General features: G+C 35.0%; 5 protein-coding genes across 5 annotated transcripts; 1 reads left to right on the plus strand and 4 right to left on the minus strand.

Moving 5' to 3' along the window:
* Nucleotides 1-4,861: 4,861 nt before the first annotated feature.
* On the minus strand, nt 4,862-5,428 carry EAF02_005295 (uncharacterized protein; the record flags this gene model as incomplete). Its single annotated transcript, XM_038901343.1, has 1 exon — nt 4,862-5,428. The coding sequence occupies one exon, from the start codon at nt 5,426-5,428 to the stop codon at nt 4,862-4,864; it is 567 nt and encodes a 188-aa protein (XP_038758683.1).
* Nucleotides 5,429-13,188: 7,760 nt separating this feature from the next.
* Nucleotides 13,189-15,676, minus strand: EAF02_005296 (uncharacterized protein; the record flags this gene model as incomplete). The annotated part of the gene is made up of 3 exons (XM_038901344.1): nt 13,189-13,335; nt 13,930-15,407; nt 15,475-15,676. 3 exons carry the CDS (start codon nt 15,674-15,676, stop codon nt 13,189-13,191), a joined length of 1,827 nt encoding a protein of 608 aa, XP_038758684.1.
* Nucleotides 15,677-16,967: 1,291 nt separating this feature from the next.
* EAF02_005297 (uncharacterized protein) lies at nt 16,968-19,420 on the minus strand (the record flags this gene model as incomplete). The annotated part of the gene is made up of 4 exons (XM_038901345.1): nt 16,968-17,518; nt 17,608-18,955; nt 19,138-19,205; nt 19,238-19,420. 4 exons carry the CDS (start codon nt 19,418-19,420, stop codon nt 17,183-17,185), a joined length of 1,935 nt encoding a protein of 644 aa, XP_038758685.1. The 3' UTR covers nt 16,968-17,182.
* Nucleotides 19,421-20,169: 749 nt separating this feature from the next.
* On the plus strand, nt 20,170-21,848 carry EAF02_005298 (uncharacterized protein; the record flags this gene model as incomplete). The annotated part of the gene is made up of 3 exons (XM_038901346.1): nt 20,170-20,476; nt 20,928-21,122; nt 21,175-21,848. 3 exons carry the CDS (start codon nt 20,170-20,172, stop codon nt 21,846-21,848), a joined length of 1,176 nt encoding a protein of 391 aa, XP_038758686.1.
* Nucleotides 21,849-21,885: 37 nt separating this feature from the next.
* EAF02_005299 (uncharacterized protein) lies at nt 21,886-23,208 on the minus strand (the record flags this gene model as incomplete). The annotated part of the gene is made up of 3 exons (XM_038901347.1): nt 21,886-22,200; nt 22,251-22,930; nt 23,165-23,208. 3 exons carry the CDS (start codon nt 23,206-23,208, stop codon nt 22,082-22,084), a joined length of 843 nt encoding a protein of 280 aa, XP_038758687.1. The 3' UTR covers nt 21,886-22,081.
* Between the last annotated feature and the right edge of the window lie 673 nt (nt 23,209-23,881).

Here is a 23,881-nt window from a genome sequence, read left to right on the forward strand (position 1 = left end):
AATAATTATATTATTGATATATATTAGCAGATTGAGTTGGCAAATAGTGTATATATAGAGATATGGATTAATAAGACTTTAGGTAAAGCCCTAATTGATTAATTAAGATTTTAAAAATTGACTCCAATCTCGTTTAACTTGTTTAAGGCTATATAAACTTCTCAATACATATAAAATGTATTTATCTAATACCTTGAATCCTTAAGGTAATATAAGATATATCTTTTTCTTAAAATAGGATTCTGTAAAAGCATTCTTTATATCGAAATATTAATATTCCAAATTCTTTTTTACAATAATCACTAAGAACAAGTGGAGTGTATCGAGTTACATTATAGAAGCAAAGGTTTTGTTATAGTCTTTTCCGAGAATTTGATTAAAACCTTTTATTATTAATTGTACCTTGAACTTCTCGATTTTATTATCCTTTGTTTTTATTGTGAATACTTATTTTATTAAATAAGATTCTCTTCTTTCAATAGAATATACTCTTTTCAGGTATTATTTGCAATTAATGAATTAATCTCTTCTTCAATAACTTGCTTTTATTTTTCTCTATATTTGGGGTCTAAGATTACTTGATAATATATAATAGGAATAGGAATTCCTAGAATCTATTCTATAGGGAAGGCTGTGTTTTTATCTATAGGGTTTTTTAAGATTATTTGTAGGTTTTCGGATAGTTTTATTTTAATACTTATATCGATTCTTGGTATAAGCGGTATAGAGATTATAATATATTTGATAGTATTTCTATTTGGGTTTATTATAAGTATTGTTATTATTACTCTAATTAGTTTCTGGATATGCTTATTTGATCTATTATTATCTCACTTATGTTTTCGAAAAGAGTATTTTTCAGAAATATCTATATTCATAGGTGTAATCGGGATTTCGGTCGAGAGTTGAGTTGTAGATACAGTATCTAATATCTCTACCTCTATTATTCTGAAAGTAGTATTGAGTTCTCAAATGGATTGATCTTGATAATATTCCCTTCACTATCTTTATTGAATTTCTGGATATTATCTATCTTAAGTATATTAGGAATTATTACTTTTGGAGTCTTAGGGATAGCAATATCTTATAATAAATCAGATAGGCATTCTGATTTCTTTTGTACTTTGTAAAGTCTATCTCTAGATCTTCTATTAGGAATAACATTCTCTATACCTTGAGAACCTAATACTGAATTCCTTATTCTCAAATCTAGATCTCCTTTCTTTTTGAATTCGTTTATAATTATTCGGCTTATTCGTATAGTATAATTTAGGTTTTGATGAGTATACTCTAATATATTTATTAATTGTAACCAAGTATCCTATAAAAATATCTTCTTGAACTGTATCTTGTAATTTGTTGTATTGTTGATCCTTTGGGATTGTCTTTAGATTGATATATGTATAGCACTTGCTTTCCCATATTTTATAATAATTGATATCCGGGGTTGATCCTATGAATACTTCGATCGAGTTAATTACACTATCGTCGATAATCAATCCAATATTTGTTTTGTTCCTATAGTATATATCATATTCAACAGCTTTATTCCAGAATTCTAATAGCAATCCGGACTCCTTTAGTATAGCTCTCATATCAGCTTCAATAGTATCAATATTTCTCTTAGCAGCTCCATTCTGATAAGATGATATTATAGTTGTTAATTCTAATCGAATTCCAAAGTTCCATTCTTTAATAGCTTGAATTAGCTTTGATACATTATCAATCCAAGCAGCTATTATTTTGTTATTAATACTGAATTCCAATTCGGTTTTTTATTTCTTTAATCTTGATATAGCTTATCTTTTGTTTTTAGGGTCAAAATCCAATTTACTTTTGTTTAACTGTTTATAATCAATAGGAAATAGTGGTTTCTTTATAATAATCTTGAAAATAAATTAGTAATATTAAAGTGAATGAGCTTTAGTCTTTTTGTTTTGTAAGGACTGAATTGTTTTGGGATTAGGTTTTTCATTTTGATAAATATACAAATTTTGTATATAGGGATTTTGGATAGGATTTTGATTGGCTTTTCCAATATAATAACTTTATAAAGATTCTATATTTTCTTTAGGCTAAAATGATTAAATTGTTTGTATTATAATAAATAAGTTTCTAGATCCTTTTGGTTTTGTTTGAGAAGATATTAGAATAATTTTATTTAGCTTAATATCATTAATAATCTTTATATTCAATAAAAACGATATCTTTATATCCTTTTGCAATATTCGAGATTATATAAATTCCTCTATTTATTTTTACTTTAATAATATTTATTCTATTCTTTCGAAAGTATATATATCTGAATTGAATTTGCCCTTGAGTCCAGCTTTATAGATCTTCTTGTCAAAAAGTAGATTAACTTTTAATCCTAATATATATAATATTTTTGAAAGTAAAATCATACTCCTATTTTCCAGCTCCATTATAGTAATACCTATCCGATTATAATATATAACTCCTCTACTAACTTTTATTATCTTTTTCTTTATTTTCTTAATATTTCTAAAAAGAAAAAGTTGATTAAATATATATAAGAAAGTACTAATATCTATATATCAATAAAAAGGGGGTGATCTTATAAACAAGCTTTTTGAATATACAGCACTTTTCGTTATTAGATTCTTCTTCGCTTTCTAATAAATCAGATTAATTGGAAGGCTCTCGTTATCTATAAAATAAGCTTGGTTACTCTTTTTAGAGAATAATACTTTAATTGTCTTTTTAAATATTATTCTCCATTACTGAGCTTTATAGTATTTACAGATTAAAGCTTGTACAAATAAGAGATCTTTATAATTATATAAAAAATATTCTTCTTATTTATACAAATAACAAGCAGAGGATTTTATATTATCATTTTGTTTTTTGCTTTTCAAATGGACTTGATCCTTTGTGTTTTCTTTATCGATCTGGAATTATATACTTTCCACTAGCGATATAAGTTTGTTCTGTCTTTTTAATATTAAATTCTTTAGTTATGAGATACTTGATCTTGTTTTCGACTGTTAGTATACTTTGAACATTTATAGTATTGATTATTGTTTGATAATCAATTGGTAGGCTTTTTATAAGAATTAAAAAGAAAGCTTAATCTTTATATAAATCTTTGAATATAAGATTGGTTACATCAAACTTGTATCGATATTCTTTGAGTTTATTCTAAACTTCAATAATGATCATTTCTGATTGATTTGAGGGTTTAAAGATAAATATCTAAATTATTATTAGATACAAGTTTGCTGTGATATTATTTGTTCTTAAATATTTGGATTTCAAATAATTCTATAATATATATATTGTATTGTATTCATTGGCTAACACTTTATTATTATCGTTAAGCGATCTGCATATATATAAAAGTGCATTAGCTTTGTTTTTTAAATATATAGTTTTCTTCTCAATATTAAATCTAATATATATTGTTATAATATCTTCAATAATTGAGAAGATCTCAGTATCATCGATCTTCATCCCAAGTTCTCTGATCCTTGTATAATCCTGAAATGTGAATTCAATTGTATAAAACTAATCCTTTCCTCTCAATTGTATTTTCATTTGTCAGAACTATTTTTTGTAAATCTTTTGGGTAAAAATTGGGATATACTTAGCTTACTCCTTGATATTATTTATTTTGATATTTATATAGAGAATTTGCAGAGTTTTTTCTTTTTTTTTTTTTTTTTTTTTTTTTTCTTTTTCTATATAAACAATGTCACATAGATTTGTGATTATAAATATATAAGTATAGATAGCACCGTATACTCTTTAACTCTGTGAGTTAGTAGTAATAATCGATTGTAATATCATATACTAATCGTAAAGTAATGTCACACACTCTTCAACTCCACAAGCTGAATATAAAGTAATGTCGTATACTCTTTAACTTTACAAGCTAAATATAATATTGATTACATCAATTCTATCCAAAAGCCATACTAACCGGATTTTATAACCTATTAGAATATTGAATGGAAAAGGCCTTTATATTAACTATATAGTTATATATATAAGCATATTGATCTTTCTATAATATTATATAAGGGGATCAATATGCCTGTCTATAGTTCGTCTAATCTAGCCCGTTTAGGTAGCTGTATTACTAATCACTACACGTGCTTAGCACCGGTAACTTCTATTCCTTTTAACATATATAGATTATATGACTACATACAAATTGGATTCCTGAGTATAGAAATATAATCAATATACGCTATATAAAAATTCCGTAGAATCCAACGCATAAGTTCCTTTCGCTCTGCTCCGAAACACATGCAAAAATGCAACAGGTGGACTTCGTATCCCCCTCTCGCATCTTTCCACGTCAGACACAGCACTTTCGTAATTCTCGTGACCCGGCAATCTGATCCAGTGTTACAATTCTCAATTGCTATACTATCAGCCCGCATCATTAGCGATTTAGGCCCTCTTTCGGATATGTTGAAGCACCCACCGTCTATGGTATGGCTGTGGATGTGCTGCTTAAGCTACTGATTGTATCGCAGCTAGTATGACAAGTGTGCTTGTCAACAATGTAGCAATGCACTGGCTTCTCGTAGAGCTAGCTATGTTATAGGATGCTCAGATTCGACTAAAGACTTGTAGCTTGAATACAAACCAGCGAAAGCAGCTTCTTCTCACTGTTTAAGGAAGACTTTGAAGGGAGTAGATAACATCAAAAGGCCTCGCAGTGGGTTATATATGCATACCCCCTCCCCCCATCATTAGTCATATAAATCACAATGGGTCACTACACATCAATTTTCTAGATGAATTTGACCTCTTGGTATTGCTTCACTTGCGTACATTTAATTTCCCCAGGAAAAGATTTTGTAACCCCATTACATTTAAATGCAATTCCTTATAAACCCGTATGACTGTGCTTCGATCTAAGCCTATATATTTCCTGATGTAGCTCGTGTAACCATTGCTCATCTCCGAGCTCTACTAATTTGAGGGTATCCCTTAGCTTTATCAACTTATCTGGCGTACTCTCTGGCAAGGTCGCCAAGAATCCATCATCGTTGCAGCGCACATAGGAGTCGATCTCTGGAATGTAGAAACTCGATTCATCCTGAGATTCATCAGGCCAACAACATAAAACATCGACTACCTCGACGTTCTTCCAGTATTCGATAGCATTTTTGTTTCCTTCTTCCTCTATTTCTTTGCGATATAATTCAAAATGTCTATCGAAAAGATATTGCGCTTTCAGTATTTTCTCCAACACTCGATACCTATCATCCGCCTCCTCAGACGGAACTTGACGCCCGTCCTTATCTTTGAGGTCTAGCTTGAGCAAGTTTCTATCAATGTTAAGAAGTCGAGTAGCAGAAGGCATCTCCCTTGCGCAATCATGAGAACCAATAACACTGAGCCTCTTGAGACCTGGGCGTCGCGAATAGACATCATCCAGCAGCCCGGTCATTTTGTCAGTGATCGAAGGTGTGCTGGCTGATAAACATTCAAATTTGCTCACGGCAATATGGGTAAGCCTCTCGAGATTGAGTGATTTGTTATAATAATGTAAATAGCATAGTTAATCACAGTCCATCACAAAAATATCTTCAGAAGGTCGTATATAAGGGCTAGTTTGGATGTACAAATCCGCACTGGATCCACTGAATATTCCGCTCTTTTTGAAAACGGATTTTGAATTCATATTTGGATATCAAATCGCGAATTCCATTAAATAATCCGTATTTCAATAAATTTAGTGTATTTCGAGATAAGGAGAAGATGAATCACTCTAAAATGATATTAAATAATCCGCATTTTTCACCAAATTTGTATAGGAAAACAAGGGTGCGGATTGAAAACGAGGATTAGAAAAAGTAGTTCTTGTTTTTAATCTAACAAATAATCCGCATTTTTATAGGTTTTTATAGGCTTTTCACTCTATATCCATATAATATTATAATAATATTAATACTTCAAATATCTAAGTTTATAGGGTATCTTTATTTTTCTTTCAAATCATCTCTGATTTCGATTTAGATTATTTTACATTTCTATTCCCTATATACTAGAATATATATAACTTAGTTTAAAAGTAGATTCTTCAATATTCTTTCTATTATAACTTTAGATTCTATTAATGATTTAGATTGTAAACTGTCTTTTTCTTATTCATAATAAACAACAATGAGGTTAATGATTCTGAACAGTTTATTTCTATCTTGATTTATAATTTAGCTACTATTATTAGCTCTTTTTATTGTATTCCAATTTCAAAAAAAAAAACTGGTATTTCTAGTGAATTTAAAACATAATTTCTTCTTGATTTTAAACACTTTCAATATTGTTAAGAACAATTATATATACCTCTACACCACTTTTCGACTTTTAATTGAATTTTATTACAAAAAAACAAAGTTATAATACTCTCAATATACTTCAATTAATTAAAAACTATACGTATTTCTCTATATCGTAGATCAGCATGGAACTATACATAGTATAGCTGAAGCCTTTTCTCATTCTGAAGAAACAATTCATAGGTATGAAAAACACCTTATATAAATCTACTTATTGGTTTATTCTAATGTGCTTTAAGATAGTTTTATTAAGTTTTAAATACTATAATGATATTATACCCATTAGTAGTAAAGCTACCGGATTCAATTATATAATTCGCTTTTCCTCGAATAGCAGAAAATGAAAAATATTATATATATTTTGCGAATTGTCTAGAAGCTCTTGATGATACCTTTATTCCAGCAATAATATCTTTTGAAGATCGATCTGCTTATTTCAATCGAAAAGGGTATACTACATAGAATGTTCTTGTAATAGTTACTTTCAATTTATAATTCTGCTATATATTAGCCGGTTAGAAAGATTTTGTGAATAATTAAAAAGTGCTTTTAGATGCTTTGATTTCAAAAGGTTATGAATTCCAGAAGGTTATTATTATCTAGGTGATGTAGGATATGTAAATACTAGGCAGATTCTTATTTTATTCAAAGAGATAAGATATCATTTACAAGAGCAATTGGAATCCAATAAGATATTCAAAACACTAAAAGAGCTTTTTAATCTTCGATATTCTTCTTTACAAAATGAGGTTAAAAGAATTTTTAGAATATTTAAAATGCGCTTTCCATTTCTAATATAACAACAAAAATACTCATATACAATTCAAATATATATAGTTTATACTTTGTGCGCTCTATATAACTTTATTCAACAAAATAGCTTCAAAGAAGATTCATTCGAAGTTCAATTTAATTATATCATCAATTGTGTTTCAAGCATTATGGATGATACAATAATGAATTCAAGCAATAATGAATTAGATTCTATTTCGTTACAATCTATAAACTACTTTCGATAAGGAATTGTAGAGGCTATATGGAGAGATTATTATAAGATAAAAAGAGTTCGAAAAGTGTGAGAAAAAGAAAAGCAATACTGTATTGAAATAGAATTTGATAAGTATATATAATTAGAATAGAAAGTAATCATCAGGGTTTCTCTATTTATTATTATCTTCTGCTATAGCTTTTAGTGTTTCTTCGAATTCTTTAAGAAATTGAGAGAGATCTTTTTTCTATTCTATATAATAGAATAGATTTCAAGCTTATTTATATTTCATTTCATCTTTAGGAATCCAAAATCCATATCTTTTTGAATTATAGCTTTTATTAGAGGTTTATTATTCTTCAGGTCTAGAAAGCTTAATATTATTTTCTCTTTTTAACTTTAAAATATTAGAGTTTTAAGAAGTAAGATTTCTCTAAACAGTATATTATCGATAATTGAATATTTTATAAGGGAGTTTATTAGGATACAAATATACTTTATTAATATATTAATAATTTGATATAATAATAAGTGAGGGATAGTAAATAAGAAATGGCTAGGGAGAAATAGCTAATAAGAAAAAATCAAAATAAACCTATCCAGACAAATCTTTTATTTATAAAAAATCCGAAGATTCTTCATCAATTTTTTTGTTTAGATTCTTTAAATTAGTTATAAACTACTTTACGCTAGCTTTTCAAGCTCTAATTCAAATCAAAATCCTAGAAAGTCTAATTGTCTAAACTTATATATTAGCATTTATAAAACCAATAAATATTATACCTTTATACTTATTTTAATTCTTAATTAATATTCAAATCTTTTAAGTCAATCTTTTTAAGCTCTCTAACTTCATTGTTCTCTTTTTTATTATTAGATTCCTCCTTTTTCTCTTTCTTTTTCTTATCAATATCAATTTTCCAACCCTCAAAATCTGTTTCGGAATTATCTGATTTAGACTCTGATACAGGATTATTATTGTTTTGAATAAGGTTTTTTGCTTTTAACACTTTTCTAAATAAAATTAATTAAAATCAGATTTTTATTTAGATTCATGTATTGGGATTGTCGCATTTTGATATTCAATCGAGTTTGTATAATCATTTCATCTTGTCTATTCTTCAATACCTTTAAAAAATCAGAAGTTTTGCGAAGTACTTTCAAAGTATAGGAAATCTAATACTTTTTCCTATCTTTCTCTTTTTCGACTTCTAATTCTTTAGATATTATTTTTGCCTTTCGATTGTATACATTTCTAGCTTTTCGCTTTTGCGAATATTCTTTTTGCTTTCTTTATAGCTTTTTCTTATTAGATTTAGTTATTACTAATATCTTTTTGATTCTTTAAAGCTTAGAAGAGATTTAATATTATAAATATAATGTTTATTATTATTATTATTATTATTATTGTTTCTAAAAGCGTATTGTTTATGTTTTATTTATTTATTTATTTATAGTGATTAACGTCTAATATCTGACCTCCCAAGGGGTATTCTAGACGTACTAAGGAGCGGGCCTACAGGCCGCTAGCGTTCCAGCCGCTCATAGTAGTGTAATGTTAGCTAATCAGGGGCTTGTTGCCTCTGGTATTCCCCCGCTCAGTACCGCTCATGGCGATCCTGCGGCTGTTCTGTCTAAGGGTTTGTGGTCCTGTTTTAGAGGGCCTTGTTTCGTATGCCATCCGGGTGTCGGCGGATGATCAGGTCGATCGCTGTCGATCGGGAGAGCGCTCGGAGCGCTTATGGCTGGTCGGTGCGGGTCTTAGGTTGATTGGGGTGGAGAGCTCATCCTCGGGGTATTGGAGCAGGTTGGAATTCGCGTAGTTTCGCGTAGTTTGGGCATATCCTAGTATAGAATCTGGATCTAGCGAGAAGGTCAGTAAAGCTATGTTGTGTTCGCAGGACGCGGTTGACATATGCTATCGCGTCCCATTCGGATCGAAGTCGATTTGGTGCAAGTGGCCAGTCGCCGCGCGTCTGATTATTGATTGAACATTGAAAGAAGTGCAGTGGGCTTTTCTCAATCCCGCATGTACAGGTCTTCGTGCTATTTTCGTGATTGAATCTGATGTGATAGGCTGGCGTATTGTTTATGCTATTTATAATATTTTCATATTCAAAATAACTATATTCTATGAGAAATAAGTAGTATGATTGATTGAATTATACGATATATAATATATTAATTCATAAACACACATTTCTAAACATTTAATTTTTCAATACTTATTCCTTTCGCCTCTATTCTTGAAGCTTTTTAGGTATACACTTTTTAAATATTTGAATCTTTTCTATAATAGACTGAAATAATTCAAATCTAGATTTTGAAAATACTATATTCCAGGAAATCCTGTAGCTATAATATAAACTACAAATGCACTATATAGGGAAACTATATCATATACTAATATCGGAAAAAGATCAACAAATAAATAAAAGCTAGATGTAAATAGAAGATTACCTTTTTTTAAAAATAAGAATATAAAGAAAACTTTGAAAGCAAAGGTTCAAAATATAAGAAAGCAGTTTAAAAAAGGAAAAGCAGAAGTTGCTAAAAGAGCTTACCAATGAAAAGCGAGAAGTAAGTAAACCTTTTCTTGATTTATAAGCTTTTTTCTTATTAATTGAGTATAGCGATTATATTACAAGAAATTAAAAAGTATTAAAAATCGATTGAATTGCTTTTGAAAAAAGCCCCTTTTCAACATTTAGTTAAAAAGGTTTCAGATCAATTTACATTTGGTAAAGAGTATTGGAGGTAAAATACTGCTGTTCTTGTAGCAATTCAAAAGGCAGCTGAATTCTTTATGATTACTCATTTTGAGAGTGTGTTTTCTATTCTTTTTATTTATTAATTGAATAGATTATTGATTTAATTTATAATATTATAATATTATGCATTTTATACAAAAAAGCAAACTATTAAAAATATAGATAGTATTTTTCTTTGAAGAATAATAGAGTTGGCAATTCCTATTATTAATGGATATTATACTTTGAGAGACTAAACTTTATAGTTTTCTTATTAGCTGTTTTTCACTAGCCATTCTCACTAGCTATTTCTTATTAGTCGTTTTTCACTAATTGTTTCTCATTTGTTATTTTTTATTAACCAGTTATTATATACTTATATTCTTTATTTCATATATCTAGAACTGGTGAATAGGTGTTATTTATATTTATATATTGTTAATATCAAATAAGATAAAGGTATTAAAAGATATAATATTAATATCTAATTAAATAAATATAAAGGTTATATTGATAAAAATATATAATAAAGAGAATAGAATAAATAGAATTACCAAATCAAAAACTATTAGAATTTGGAAATTACCCTTTATTTAAAGCTTATTATAAAGAAGCAGATAATAAAGATATTTTATTATTTTCCTTTTTATATTATTCTTTAAGCTTTTTACAAATCTTATCCACAAACTTTGTTTGAAATGGGTTTATATATATAAATATCAGTAGCTTACCATAAGATTGGCAAACATTAGGCATTGGATATTGTAAGAAATCAATAAGTTTGAAAGCAATATCAGTTTTTAGAGATTTATATTTGCTAGGATAGTTTTATATAATTATATAGTATACTTAATGTTAAAAGGGTAGTGGGTTGTTAACTTGAATATATAAGGTACTAAAGTGGTTTTTCGATTTATTAAAATCTTTTAAAGATTTATTAATATGAAGTAAATTATCTGCAATTTCAAAAGAAATAGTTTTTCAAGGTTTTTTCGATAATGTATAGCTCGTAATAGATTATTTATATTGCTTTGTTTCTAATTATAAATCAGTTAATAATAAAATATATCTCAAAAATATGAATTCCTTATTTTGTGTATCCCAAAGCTATATTTATTTTATCTTTTAACACTTTTATTTGAGAAAGGTATAGAGTATATTGAATCAGTAAGATTATTCTTTTTATTCGAAGAAATAATTGTTTGTTGTATTAAAGCTGTAGGGTGATATGCAAATTTATTACTAGCTGTGTGAGTTTCAAATAGAAATTGAAGAATCGATTAGCTTTCTGTATAGTAACTTCGATGCTAATGATATTTTTGATTATTAGCTTTGCTTGTTTATAGAAGTGTTTTCTATAGATAATTAGGTGTATAAGGCTGTATAGTATTGTTCTTTTTATTGAATCTAATACTTCAATCAGATAGATTAAGAAAATACTGATACTCTATATAATATTCCTTGATTTAAATTAAATTAATTAGATTAAATAAATAATAAAAAAAGAGGATATTTATATCGAATTGATTTTCTTTTTAATTTGATCACCAATTAGATTCTCATTACTATTAATGCATATCTTATACTTTAAAGTAATAACTTGTACAAATTGACTATAATAAAGTATTTTCCATTTAGTGAATTAATCTGATTATTGACTAATCTTCTATAAATAACTTTGCATTAAGTTTAAAAGAAGCTTTTTATAGGGTTTTTATTTAAACTGATTTGTAGATTTCTTCGAAATATCTTTAATTTTAGTTTCCGGATCCACTAATTTATCCTCCCTTTCAATAATATCAGTAAAGAAATTCTTTTCACTTTCTGAATTATTACAAATATTATATTTTGAGTCTTGATTAGTATTATAGCTATTATCAATATCCCTCTTATTGTTATTATTCTTATCACTATCTATATCAATATTTGTTGAAAGCCTTTTATCAATTTCGGAATCCTACTATATATTATAAATTAATATAATTAAAATAAACTTTATTTGAATCAAATACCTGTATATAGCTTTTCTTTTTTATAAAAAATATCTTCTTCTGATTAAAGGTAATATCGTTATTATAAAAGAAGCTGGATAGTGAATCTCTAATAAAAGAAAAGGAGGAGGTATTATAATTTCGAAATTGACTTTAAGATTCGATTACTTTTGCTATAGATTTAAGCTTTTGTTTGGAATAACAAATTGGGGGAAAGAGACTTCGAGTTCGAGATTTTCTACCTCTTTTTTGTACAGATATAAATCTTCGATTGCCATTATTATTAATAATTTTCGATTTCTTAAATACTTTTGAAGTGTTTTGGGTAATGATTATATTATTAGTTATTGAAATAATTTTATATATAAAAAATAGCTTCAAAAATACTTTAAAAAAAGGTTCTTTCTTTGAAAAGAAAAGAAAAAAGAAAGATAAAATCAAAATGTATTTCTTTTCTAATTCTAAGTACTTTTTCAAGATTATTACTTTATTAAAGCTTTTTATATAATTCTCAATTTTAAATATAGGGTTTTAATATCGAATTGAAATTTAAATTGAATATTCTAGAAAACCACGGATTATTTGGCGGATTTGATATCCAAACTATAAAACCACAGATTAATAATCCGTTCTTTTTAAAGCGAATTAATGCCACCACAGAATCCGCAATAGTACAAAGTGCAGATTATTTCAGTGGATTCAGCACGGATTTTACATCCAAACTAGCCCTAAGTATATTTGAGAACCTCATCGCCACAGTCTTCGAAGCCTATCTGATGGCACCCACTAGACATCTTGTTGATCGTGTGTGGGTGACCATCCAGAGGCTCAATCTTGATCTTAGTAAATCCATCTCCGAGATAGACTGAGGCATTTGACGTTGTGCATGTTTCAAGCAGAGGTAACAGGCCTGGTGCCCTGGTTTTACGCACGCTCGTGTGGAAGCAGGTTCCTTCTTCATGCTTCGAAGCCACGAGTTCAAGTCTGAGATAGACGATGCGCGGGTCAGGAAGTGCGAGTTTGAAGATATTAATCTGTATTTCTCGAGGGAATTCTCCAAATCTATGGAGTGTTTTGGTGTTTCCAGTGATAGACTGATTTCTTCTCACTGGGAGAGGTGGGGTCGTGTTGACTGTGCCTTGTTAGTAATGATATATGGTAGAGAAGAAAATTGGAAGCTTGCCTTGAATCTTCTTATCTGCAGTATTATTATCCTTGGGAAATTCCATGTCATTTTGTTGCGAGGCAGTTGTGTTGGCCGACATGGCGCTGAATTCTTCACAGTTTTTCTGTTGTGAAACAAAATATGATGTCCGGTCTGGGGGAGTACAAAAATGCGATGGAGTTGAGTTGATTGTTGTGTTTGGTACTTGAAGAGTTATTGAAATGTAATGTCGAGTACTCAGGCAATTCCAGGTGGCCCAGACTGAGAAACAAGTGGGTTGTGAGAAGAAAGCTTTGTTTGAGAAGTAGGAGAGGAACCTCGGTAGGTAGCCATTGATATGGCTGACTATGAACTGAATGGTTGATTCTCAAGGTTAGTGTAGCGACTGTATTCACTCTTCGGATTTTGAAGAGACAGAGTACCCTGCACATAACTAGAACTATTCAATTTTAGAATGGACCATTTGTCCTGGCTCGATGAAACCATGATTTTGTGACCATAATTTATTGGACTCAATAAGTCAACGCTATAAAAGAATAACTTCTGACAATTTATCTTCGAATTTATTCGCTCGCATTCCATCTCCATCACACTGTGAAGTCTGACAATTCAGCTTTATAAATCCATATCTTTGGTAACACCCCTGGGGTTGATCACCCATCTCTTGTACCAATAACCCATAGTGTGTGTGAGATTGCCGTCCTCCAAGAAGCAGTACCTGGGCAGTAACCCCTTTGAGCAATGTATCACGACTAGAATTATGTAGTATGTTGGTGGCCGTCGAATGATTTGATCCAAGCTGATTATCAAGCCATACCCAAAAGTAATGGTCTAGTGGTTCCCCATCATCGCAATCAATATTAACGTTCCCTAAAGGAGGGAAGGATTCCCAAGGTTCATAAACCAGGTCGACATGGATTATTGGCGCTTTGATATGAAGCTTCGAGTCGATGATGTCTGTCAAGCTCGTGTTTCCTGGATACGTCGGGAACATATGTGGATGGACATCATGAATATAGGAGTGCCAGTCACCTTTAGGGATATCTGAAAACTGAACCGGCCCATTCGAGGCCCAGCACCAGGTAGGAAAACGGTCGTCCCTAGGTTCTACGGATACATCCGGCAATGCATCGAAAGGACCTCTAGGGGAGTAGTTCCACGCAAGCCCTTGAGCAAGATATGGCCGGAACACGCCATTAAAGTATTCAACCTTAAGTCGTTCTATGATGAGACAAGCAATACCATGAATGGCGTATATCCGATCTTTGGAAAATGTTAAGCCTTTCTCCGATAGCAAACGAAGTAAGGGATGCCAGCCATCGTGGGTCAAGAGTTTGTCGTCAGGCATCGCTAAAATATCCCGAGGAGTAGCAGTAGCGGCATAATCATACGTCTCCCACTTCTTAGAACTTCCCTCTAGAAAGTAGGAAGATTGGCATTCGCGGTATAGCCCATTAGAGGTCCAATGAAGTACACGTGGTGGAAGCGAAAGCTCCTGTAAGCACCATCCACGTTTTGACAGTGGCGATTCATCAATAACATTCCTCAATGTCGCGACGTTTTCTTTTGAATGCAGTGTTATAGATTGCCGATCCGGACCAACAGTACCTGGGTAGGTTAGGAAAATGAACTGGATTGGGTACCGCCCAAGCAGCCTTTCTCTGAGGAATCCTTCCGCTGCATCATTAGCAACTGACGCAGCTATACAGCACTCGGCGTTGGCGTAGTAATCTCGCATTTTGCTCGCCTCCGTTTGGAATTCGCTATAGTCATCGTTCTCTGAGGATTGAATAATGCAAATTGCATCGACCCATAGGTAACGGATGTTCATCAGTCTAGTCAAAATTATTGCATCTTGTATGGTCTTAGGAAGGTAAGCAATATCGAAGCTGCGTAGACGATCCTCAAGATTCCCTGTGGTCGTTTTTGCAACGTCGTTTCCTCTACCCCAACAATAACTGAGAATCAAGTATGGATGTTTGGAGGGTTCCATGGAATCCGTTGTCGTGATGAGCCGAACGCTTTCGTTATTCATGGTTCCCACATCAATGAGGCGAGTTGGCAAGATATTCGTACCAACTGTACGGCCGCAATTCTCATGATTCTCTCGGCGATTATAACAGGCTTCAATCCAAGGCTGAATTTGCGTATTGACCAAGTCTTCGAGATCCTCCAAGACTTCTCCTTGGGCAAATTCTGGAAGAAAAACGTAGATCAGTATGGCTTGTGGCAAGCTAAATGAGAGAAAATACAAATGACATACGTTTGATACGTCGAGATTCCGGTTTCGCTGGAATTTTCTCTTCGGCAGAATTGGGCTCGAGGAACCACATAGGAAGACAATCATGACCGGCTGCCTCTCCTACATCTACTGAAATGCCCACTCGTTTGCCATATAGCACGCGAATATAGAAATCCAATGGGGTTTTGGCAGATGGTAGTGTAGTTTGTCGATCCATAAGCATCGAGATTATACGTAACCAGAAGTATTGGCAGAGAATACAGCCCGCATCAGCTGAGATTTGGAGAGAGCCGAAGATTCTGTGGTGAGGAAATGGCCTACTCTGAGTTTCATAGCGTATGTCTCGTGGCCATGGAATAACCTTGCAGTGTTTGCAAAGTTGCGGGGAAGGATGTAAGAACAAGGGTTGATCTGACATATTGTCCAGCGACAAGATGTCGATGGGTTGAAAGTTATCGTTTTATGAGTATGCCTGAACAACCATACAAATTGTAAAAAAGACCCACTCTAGCAGAGAAGAAAGGATTTGAAAAACTTGGGGCAGCTTAATTCCGGGCCCCTTGAAATAGAGACATTCCCGGCGAAGGATAAAAAAGAATGTCCGAAGAAAAAATCAGTATCCTCTTGTGAGGCTTTGTTCTAGCTTCAAAGTTTCTTAGGCAAGAGACGGCCTGCAGCACTTTAGTCACTACTCTTTGATATCTTTTGCAATCTTGGATACAGCGGAGAAAGATGCACCATAAAGATTTAATTAATCGACTATTAGCTCACACTTGTTTATTTCATCTCTACTGGCAGTGTCTATGACGGATCGCTGACATTGAAGTAGGCTCAACAATAGTGTTGCAATCATCAATAAGGCCCGAGAAGGAAGAGACCTTTTCTTTGCCTGAAACTATTCAGAGACGAAGTAATTAAATCTTCCTGAGCCTCAACACGTGTTTCTCGGTCGGTCCACCTTCCTATTCAAGAGGCCGTACTATTGGGGCAGCGAGAATATCAGGCTCTTAATTGAGCTGATCACATGCTGCGAAGGAAGACATTTTGAAGGGGAACACGATAAGACTTCAAGAAGAAACAGAAGAGAGAGTTGCTTCCAAATCATCGTATCTGATCTCTGAAGCAACAGGCTCACTGGTGGTCCTGGTGGTTAATTCGCGTGTCTCTCGCCCAGCATTGTTTCTGACGTCGTGATTGCCACGAAGGGACGGGGCTCCCTTTTGATATCAAGATATTTTGTGCTCAATGTGAAAATCATTTATTCAGCGTATTTTACGGTGACCTGGTGAATGTTTGAGTGCTTGCAGTCTGTCTGCACTTTGCAGGATACATTGTGTGTGGGGGCCGTGGGAGATTCATCACAAAGCTATTTTGCGTCCGGTGTTTACCCGGAAAGCTACCTACCTACCTAGGTGTACCAATCGAGAAACTGTGATCGATTCAAATGCCTTGTTCATTGCACTTGTTTTTCACATTGGATACATGTGATAAGATACTGCAAGAAAATCTCAAAAGGATTCAATAAAATTGCTCGATAATCACTATAAAAATCTGGATGCTCTTAATATCGCTAATATATATGTATGCACGCAACGCAAATGATCATGGTATCGATCAAAAGATGACCCCGATTTACCTTCATCCAACCCGCATGTCTTCTTCGTCTGTCTTCTCACGTAACTAACCCTCTATTGTGGGCCATAAACTCATTGTTGATATCTACTCCTCTTCAATGAAATTCGACCTCCACTCTTCCATATCTGTATCCGTCAACTTTCAATTCAAACGCCAATCCGGCGCTTTCTACCACCATCTCTAGAGTAAAATCTAAATTAAGAAATTCCACTCCCCTCGTGGTCGTCAATCTCGTATACAGACTTTTCGGTACGGCTCCCAGATCCGTGGTGAGCGTGCACACGCTTATTAGGTCTCTCGTGAAGGACGCCGGAGGTTCGCCATCCGAATCGCAAGCAATAAGATCATCGGATACGATTAGTGATTGCCCTGGGCGGAAATTGCGCGTATAGTGGAAAGAGATGGGAGTGTCTGTGTTGAGAGTATCACCCTGGATGGGGTTAGTGGTGCCGTCGAGGCAAAGGAGGGAGGGAAAAGTTAAATTCACCTTATTAGATGCCATTGCATCCTATCGCTGACCATCCAACGTTCCCATAATGGACTCCAATATCTCTCACTAACATTGTGCTTATCTTCATCATACACCGTTGCATACGAAGTTCCATAATGCATCCGCGCCTTTCTGGACACCACCACGCTTCCTTCCAATCCTTTGAGAACCGCTCCTCGGACCACGGCAGTCCATGCATTGATAGGCTGCATTACCTCTACAGAATTGCTTTGTGCCAAGGCTATAGACTGTGCGTGAGTTGGTCGTTCACTGTAAGGTGGTGGCGCTGCACTGTTGAAATGCGATCTTAATCTCTTGTATAAATGGTTGCTTTGTCCAAATCCTCCAACAAGTACGATGCCTGAAACGATACCCCCTTTTTGTCTAATACCATCAACTTGACCTTGAACTAGATCACACACCTCTTTGACGACTGGCTCAAAAATGTCTTTGACTTGAGCAGTTGTCATAATAAAAAACCCACCATCTAGACCTGCATCTATGTCATCTGCTAGGCCAGGAAGAGGAATATTGAACTCTGTATCGTTCTCTTCGTCGAAATCTCGCTTGACATATTCTTCCCAGTATTTTAGTCCCATTTGCCACGACTTTGCTTTCTTCATTTTCATCTCTTCAAATCGTGCAACTCCTATCCGACTCTTGCAATGTTCCTCAAATCGATAATTGAGGAAGGCACTTCCGCAAAGCCCTCCGGTACCTACTGCGGACTCTTCTACTTGCAATGGCTTGAGAGATATGATTTTGTAGGCGATAAGATCAACAGTACCACCTCCGGCATCACAAACTACAAAGTTATCACCGGCCTGTAGATGATTTGGTTGGATGGCTTTCAGAGTATAGACAGCAGCGGCTTCAGGCTCACTGATCATCTGAATTGCTGACTTATCACCCATTCCCGCTCTCTCTGCAGCTTGAAGCGTGGTATTCTTCGCCGCATCAGACCAGACTGCTGGACAGGTAAGAACAAATTCGACTTTCGTGGTTGACATGAATAATTCTCCGTATCGGCGGGTCAAGGTCTCCATGGTATGCTTGTAGATTTGAGTCAAGTAATCACTGACAGCATCGACAACATTTTTGCTATGCTCTTTCAGCTGGTTGGCAGTTTCAGCTGGACTAACATAGAAAGGTAATTTTTGAGATCGGTCGAGAAAAAGTTTGATACATCGCAGTCGAGGTTCCTCGGGACGAAATTGACATCCCCATTTTATCGTCGGCTGAGTTCCAACTGGTGATCCTGGAGGTTTGGAGTACCCAATTTCTGTTGGCACTTTATCAGATGTAATTCCATTACTTCCGGGCCAAGTTTTGATAATATCTACATCATCGGGGTTCGATGTGTACACAACAGCAACACTGGTTCAACGTTAGCATTTGTGTAGGAATCTGAGTGAACTATGTTGCAAAGGCTTGTGTGAGGTGCTGATTTAATGAAATGACTTCATTAAGCACTATAATATCAAGATTTTTAAGATTTTTAAGATTTATATAGATGCAGAAATTGTAGTGTCGAATTTGATGAGCACTCGAGTACAAACAGCCGACACAGGTGAATGGCGTAATTATCCAGAAACATAGGATCTCGTTTTGGTGGTGCCACAAATGTCTTGGCAAAACAAGCTGTGAAAATAAACATACCCAGAATATGTTTGTCCCGAAATCCAGTCCAACAATTAATCTTTCATTGACGGGTGCTGGTTCTCGTATTGGTCCAGCAATAGCCTCAGTTGAAGAGGTGGGAGTATAATTGCCAGAGATATAGTGATTTCGACTTTCATCATTTCTTCGACTAGCAGTCCGTATAGGTAGGTTGAGGTTCATAGTGACCATTTAAGATGATTTTGACTGTTTTGACTTGGAGGATGTACTATCCACGACGGTTTTCTACCCACGGTCGTATTTGTATCGAGACTAGGAGGAAAGTCGCTTGATGCCCCTCAATTGAGCCCCGCCGGATCCCAAACCAAGCTTTTTGAGCAAAACAATCAACAAACGGAGGAGAATCAGATATTTTGTTCAGTTGTCTTTCTCAGAGCTGAAAAAGAAAGATCTGAGCCAGCTATTCGGGAGGTATTGTGAGATCGCAAGACTTTGAAGCGTTTAATGCTATTCCGGCGTGAAGCGCAAACGTGGGGGAATCAAATACAAAAAACAGTTGCAGATTTTCTAGAACGATAAGAATAAATTTCGAGGCTATATCTTTTTGAACTTCAGAAGATATACACAAGAATTGAATGGGTACAACGATGGCTGATCAGGAACAATATTGATCGCTTGGTCAGGACAGGAGTAATTAAGACTCCGCCATAGGCAGCAGTAAAACGGAATTTGGAAGCCTGAAGTAATACTGACGAATACCTCGGGGACAGATTTCCTATTGAATAGGATAGGATCGCCGGATGCAAAACAGACGGTTAACTATATTGAAATTATTGGATATGGTTATCTTGACGAGAGCCTTGAATATATAACATATATATATAAAGTTGTAATAAAAAGAAAGCGATGTTTATTTTAAGGCGATGGGTGGAGTCGGTCGTGCAGCATAATGTTAAGGTTATGGTTATGGAATGATCCAAATCACTTGGACATCCCACCTCGAGCCCACCTACAAATTAGCCGCACTCAGTGTTACATTAGCGAACCTTTTACGGACGTACTCGCGTACTCAACCCCCTTCAGGCTATCATAACAGAATCAGATCAACTCTTGTCTTGGTAGGGCTGAACATTTTCAACGCTGCATCTTTGTGTAATCTAAGAATGGAGTTATGGGCATGTGGGTTCAATGCTTGGAATCAACTGCAATTCGAGGGAGATCTTCCTGATGAGCCTGAAGATGTCCTTAGCTTCAAACGAGTATTAAGAGCAGAGGGAAGTATTGATATTCTTGAAACTTCTTTTCGGCTTGTTTAGGTATGTTGATATTACTTTGACGACTTTTTTCTATTTTGTTTGTTATTGCGTTTTTACAGAGAGATGGAGGTATGATCACGTGTATATCACATTATTCGATATCTCGATATTATGAGTGAGAAAAAAATGGCTCCAGCGAGTGGCAAGTCTGGTTCAAAGATATATGTTAGAGTTCTAGTTAAAGCTCAAGGAGGGATAAAGATAAACTACAACTTCAGAAGCCTACTTAAAATTGGACAGAGTGTACATATGTCATGAGTATGCGTTTGCCAGAGTTTGAGGCTAGCCCTCATCTTATTCACCAATCAGTCAAACAGACCACGAGGATGATGTAGATTCAATACATAATATAGCTTTTCTCGTAACAATACATCATTTCATCAAATATGGTACTAATATACTTGCAATTCTAGCAGTAGTATCGAATGATCCCTCGGATCTCCACAAAGAGATAAAGGTTGCCGGTTCCCCAGATGGATTTTTACAAGCACGATTAGAACAGGCCACTGGATTGAATAGTACACAACCCTCAGAAGAACGGACAGACTCTAAGATACCCGAGGATACTGCAAGTAAGGCTACCGCAGCTGGAAACGACAAGATTGCAGGTAACCTCAAATTCCCCATGCTCACCCATCAACAATCTACTAAACTCTTCAGCTTTCACACCAACAACCCTAATCCAATACCCCTCTCTTGCAGCATACCTCTCTCAAGCCAATCCAGACTTCACATTCCCCGTCCCCCACATCACACAACTCGTCTCCAACACCACCACCTTCACGGCCCTCACCCAAGAAGGAAACGTCTACACCTGGGGCGACGAACGCTATCCCTCCTGTCTCGGCCGCGAACCCACCTCTTCAAATCCAGCATCTCAACCCGCCCTCCTCGCCTCTCTTGTCTCTCTTCCCACTGGACGAATCCACAAATTATCTTCTTCCGGCCCCCTAACCGCCGCTCTTACCACCGGTCATGATCTTTACATTTGGGGTCGCACCAATACCCCCTCTATAATTCCCGAACTAAAAGACTCCTCTTCATTTTTATCCTCGGTCGATTACGATCCCATTCCACTCGATATTCACGGAGCCGACATCCTCGATTTCAGCATTGGTGAGAATCACATGTTGGTGCTGACGACGGATGGAGAACTGTATGTCATTGGGGAGAATGGGAATGGACAACTTGGGCTCGGAGATCGGGAGAAAGAGAGATGCGAGGAGTGGAGGTTGGTTGATCTAGGGTTTGAGAGAGGGAGTACGAAGAAATGTGTAGGGGTGCGGGCAGGGTACAAGTGTAGCTTTGCACTCGTGAAGGATCTCTCTTCATGAAACTAGTTTGTGGGTATTTCATCTAACGATTTATCGAAGCTTTTGAACAGGAATAAATGGAATAAAAATTCGAAGAGACCTCGCAATAGATTGAAGAGCAAGAATGGATGGAAGTACATCAGTATGGTATCTCTTTGCTCATTTTGCCTTCTTATGCCATTCTATAATACATCATGACCTTGGGACTACGTTAAAGCTCATTGCTATTGCAGAATAAAAGAAAAGCAGCTAGCTCATAGATTCGTAAGGTAATCCTCAATTTCTTGAGGGCTCAGTTTTCTAAAACGTGGGCCTTGAGCACCTTCGACTCCCTCAATGCCCATTAAATGATCGGCTGGTGGTCCTACAATACCTAGGAAGATGTTAGAGAAGTGAAATATCCATTGAGGTTCTTAAACTTACCGATCTCTACTGTATCGCCATTCATCTCTCCTTCAATGGTCTCCTTCAACGTCAACAGAGCAATGTGTACAGCGTCTTCCAACTCCAATCCCTCGGTGTATCTCTTCTCCAAGAAAGTCTTTGCTGAAGTAGCATTCTTTCCAATGGCAGTCGCCTTCCATGGGAAGTAACTGCCACTAGGATCAACTTGGTATAACATAGGTCCACCCTTCAAGATACCACCAGTCTTGCCCGATGGCTTCTTCTCATCCGGATGCACTTCTGCACCAGCAACATCCTCCGATTCTGGCTCAATTCCATCATCCCAACCTGCGATCAACAGACTAACACCATATGGTCGTACACCTCCCGATTGCGTAGCTTCTTGCATCACCCGTGCAACGTCTTGTACTAATATACGGGTGGGTGGGTATTCATTATAAATACGCTTGTAGCCAGTGTGGGATACTTTGCGGGCCTTATCAACAAGTACGCGGTAATCAGGTCCCATGCCGGAGTAGACCATGCCAATGTTTGGAGTGATAAGAGAGACTTTTGAGAGGGAGGGGGGATCGATGAGGGTTGATGAGGACTTCTTCTCCGTGGCGAGGACAATGCCGTTGGTAGCTGATGACAAGTTAGCACAAATACGTATGTTTAGTGAGGATATGTGTGTACCTTTGATTCCCATGAGGTAACACCTTGGTTGACGGCGTTTTTAATGCATATTCTGTTTGCGATTTGATCAGTATGTAGAGCTGATGGGATATATGAACAAGTAAAGTTGTAGCTTGGCGCATATTTGATATAAGCTTTATTTAATGGTACGAACCTATTTGAACCATTTCCCACTTCAAAACGTTAGCAAAGTGCTTCTGCATGTATTATATATCACCTAGTAGGATCTCTGGGAGCTTTGGCTGGTTCAATCGTACCTGGGGGAGAAGGTTGTCAAGGAGAAAGAATATCTATCCGCCATTGTTCCTGTTTATTTCAAAACTTGTGCCGGAGGGATCTGGAGGTTCAAAATTACGGAAATGGTTGACAGAAATGTAAAGTATGGGTTGGGAGTTTAGAGAGTGAAGCTGTATTTGGGGTCGTTGGACTATAGAGCTACAGGCAGCTCTGGTCCACGACTACGCGATGAGAATTAACGCCTTAGATATCTGGCAGCAAGTCAGCTCAACGTCAGGCACCAAGTGATATCTGAGCAATATTAGAGCTCTTCAAACTTCTTAGTTTTATTCACGAACTATATGTATTTTATATCAATTTTTACGGGTGAATATTCTCCTACAATATGCCAACAAATAACAAAGACAAAGGTATTGTAATGTAAACATTTATTATGGTGAATTTTTGAATACATTAGATTCAGTGGACAACTTTACATACTAGGTACCTACGTATCTTGTGTTTTCAAGATTTTCGGGGATTTTACTAGCGCATCTTTTTAAAGTGCACACACCTCAGAAATCTGATTCAAATCAAAAGGAAAAAAAACCAAACATTTTATTTAAAGGTCATCAAGAAGCACATCTCACCACTGTCGTCAATGTCTCTACATGCTCTCCATCCTTCTTTAATGAAGTTTTCCTTTGATTGATTTTATTAACCATCTATTCACTGACATTCTAGTACATCAAACGCAG

The sequence above is a fragment of the Botrytis sinoallii genome (assembly GCF_014898435.1).
Source record: "Botrytis sinoallii strain Bc 23 chromosome Unknown BSIN_008, whole genome shotgun sequence".
Lineage (NCBI taxonomy): Eukaryota > Fungi > Ascomycota > Leotiomycetes > Helotiales > Sclerotiniaceae > Botrytis > Botrytis sinoallii.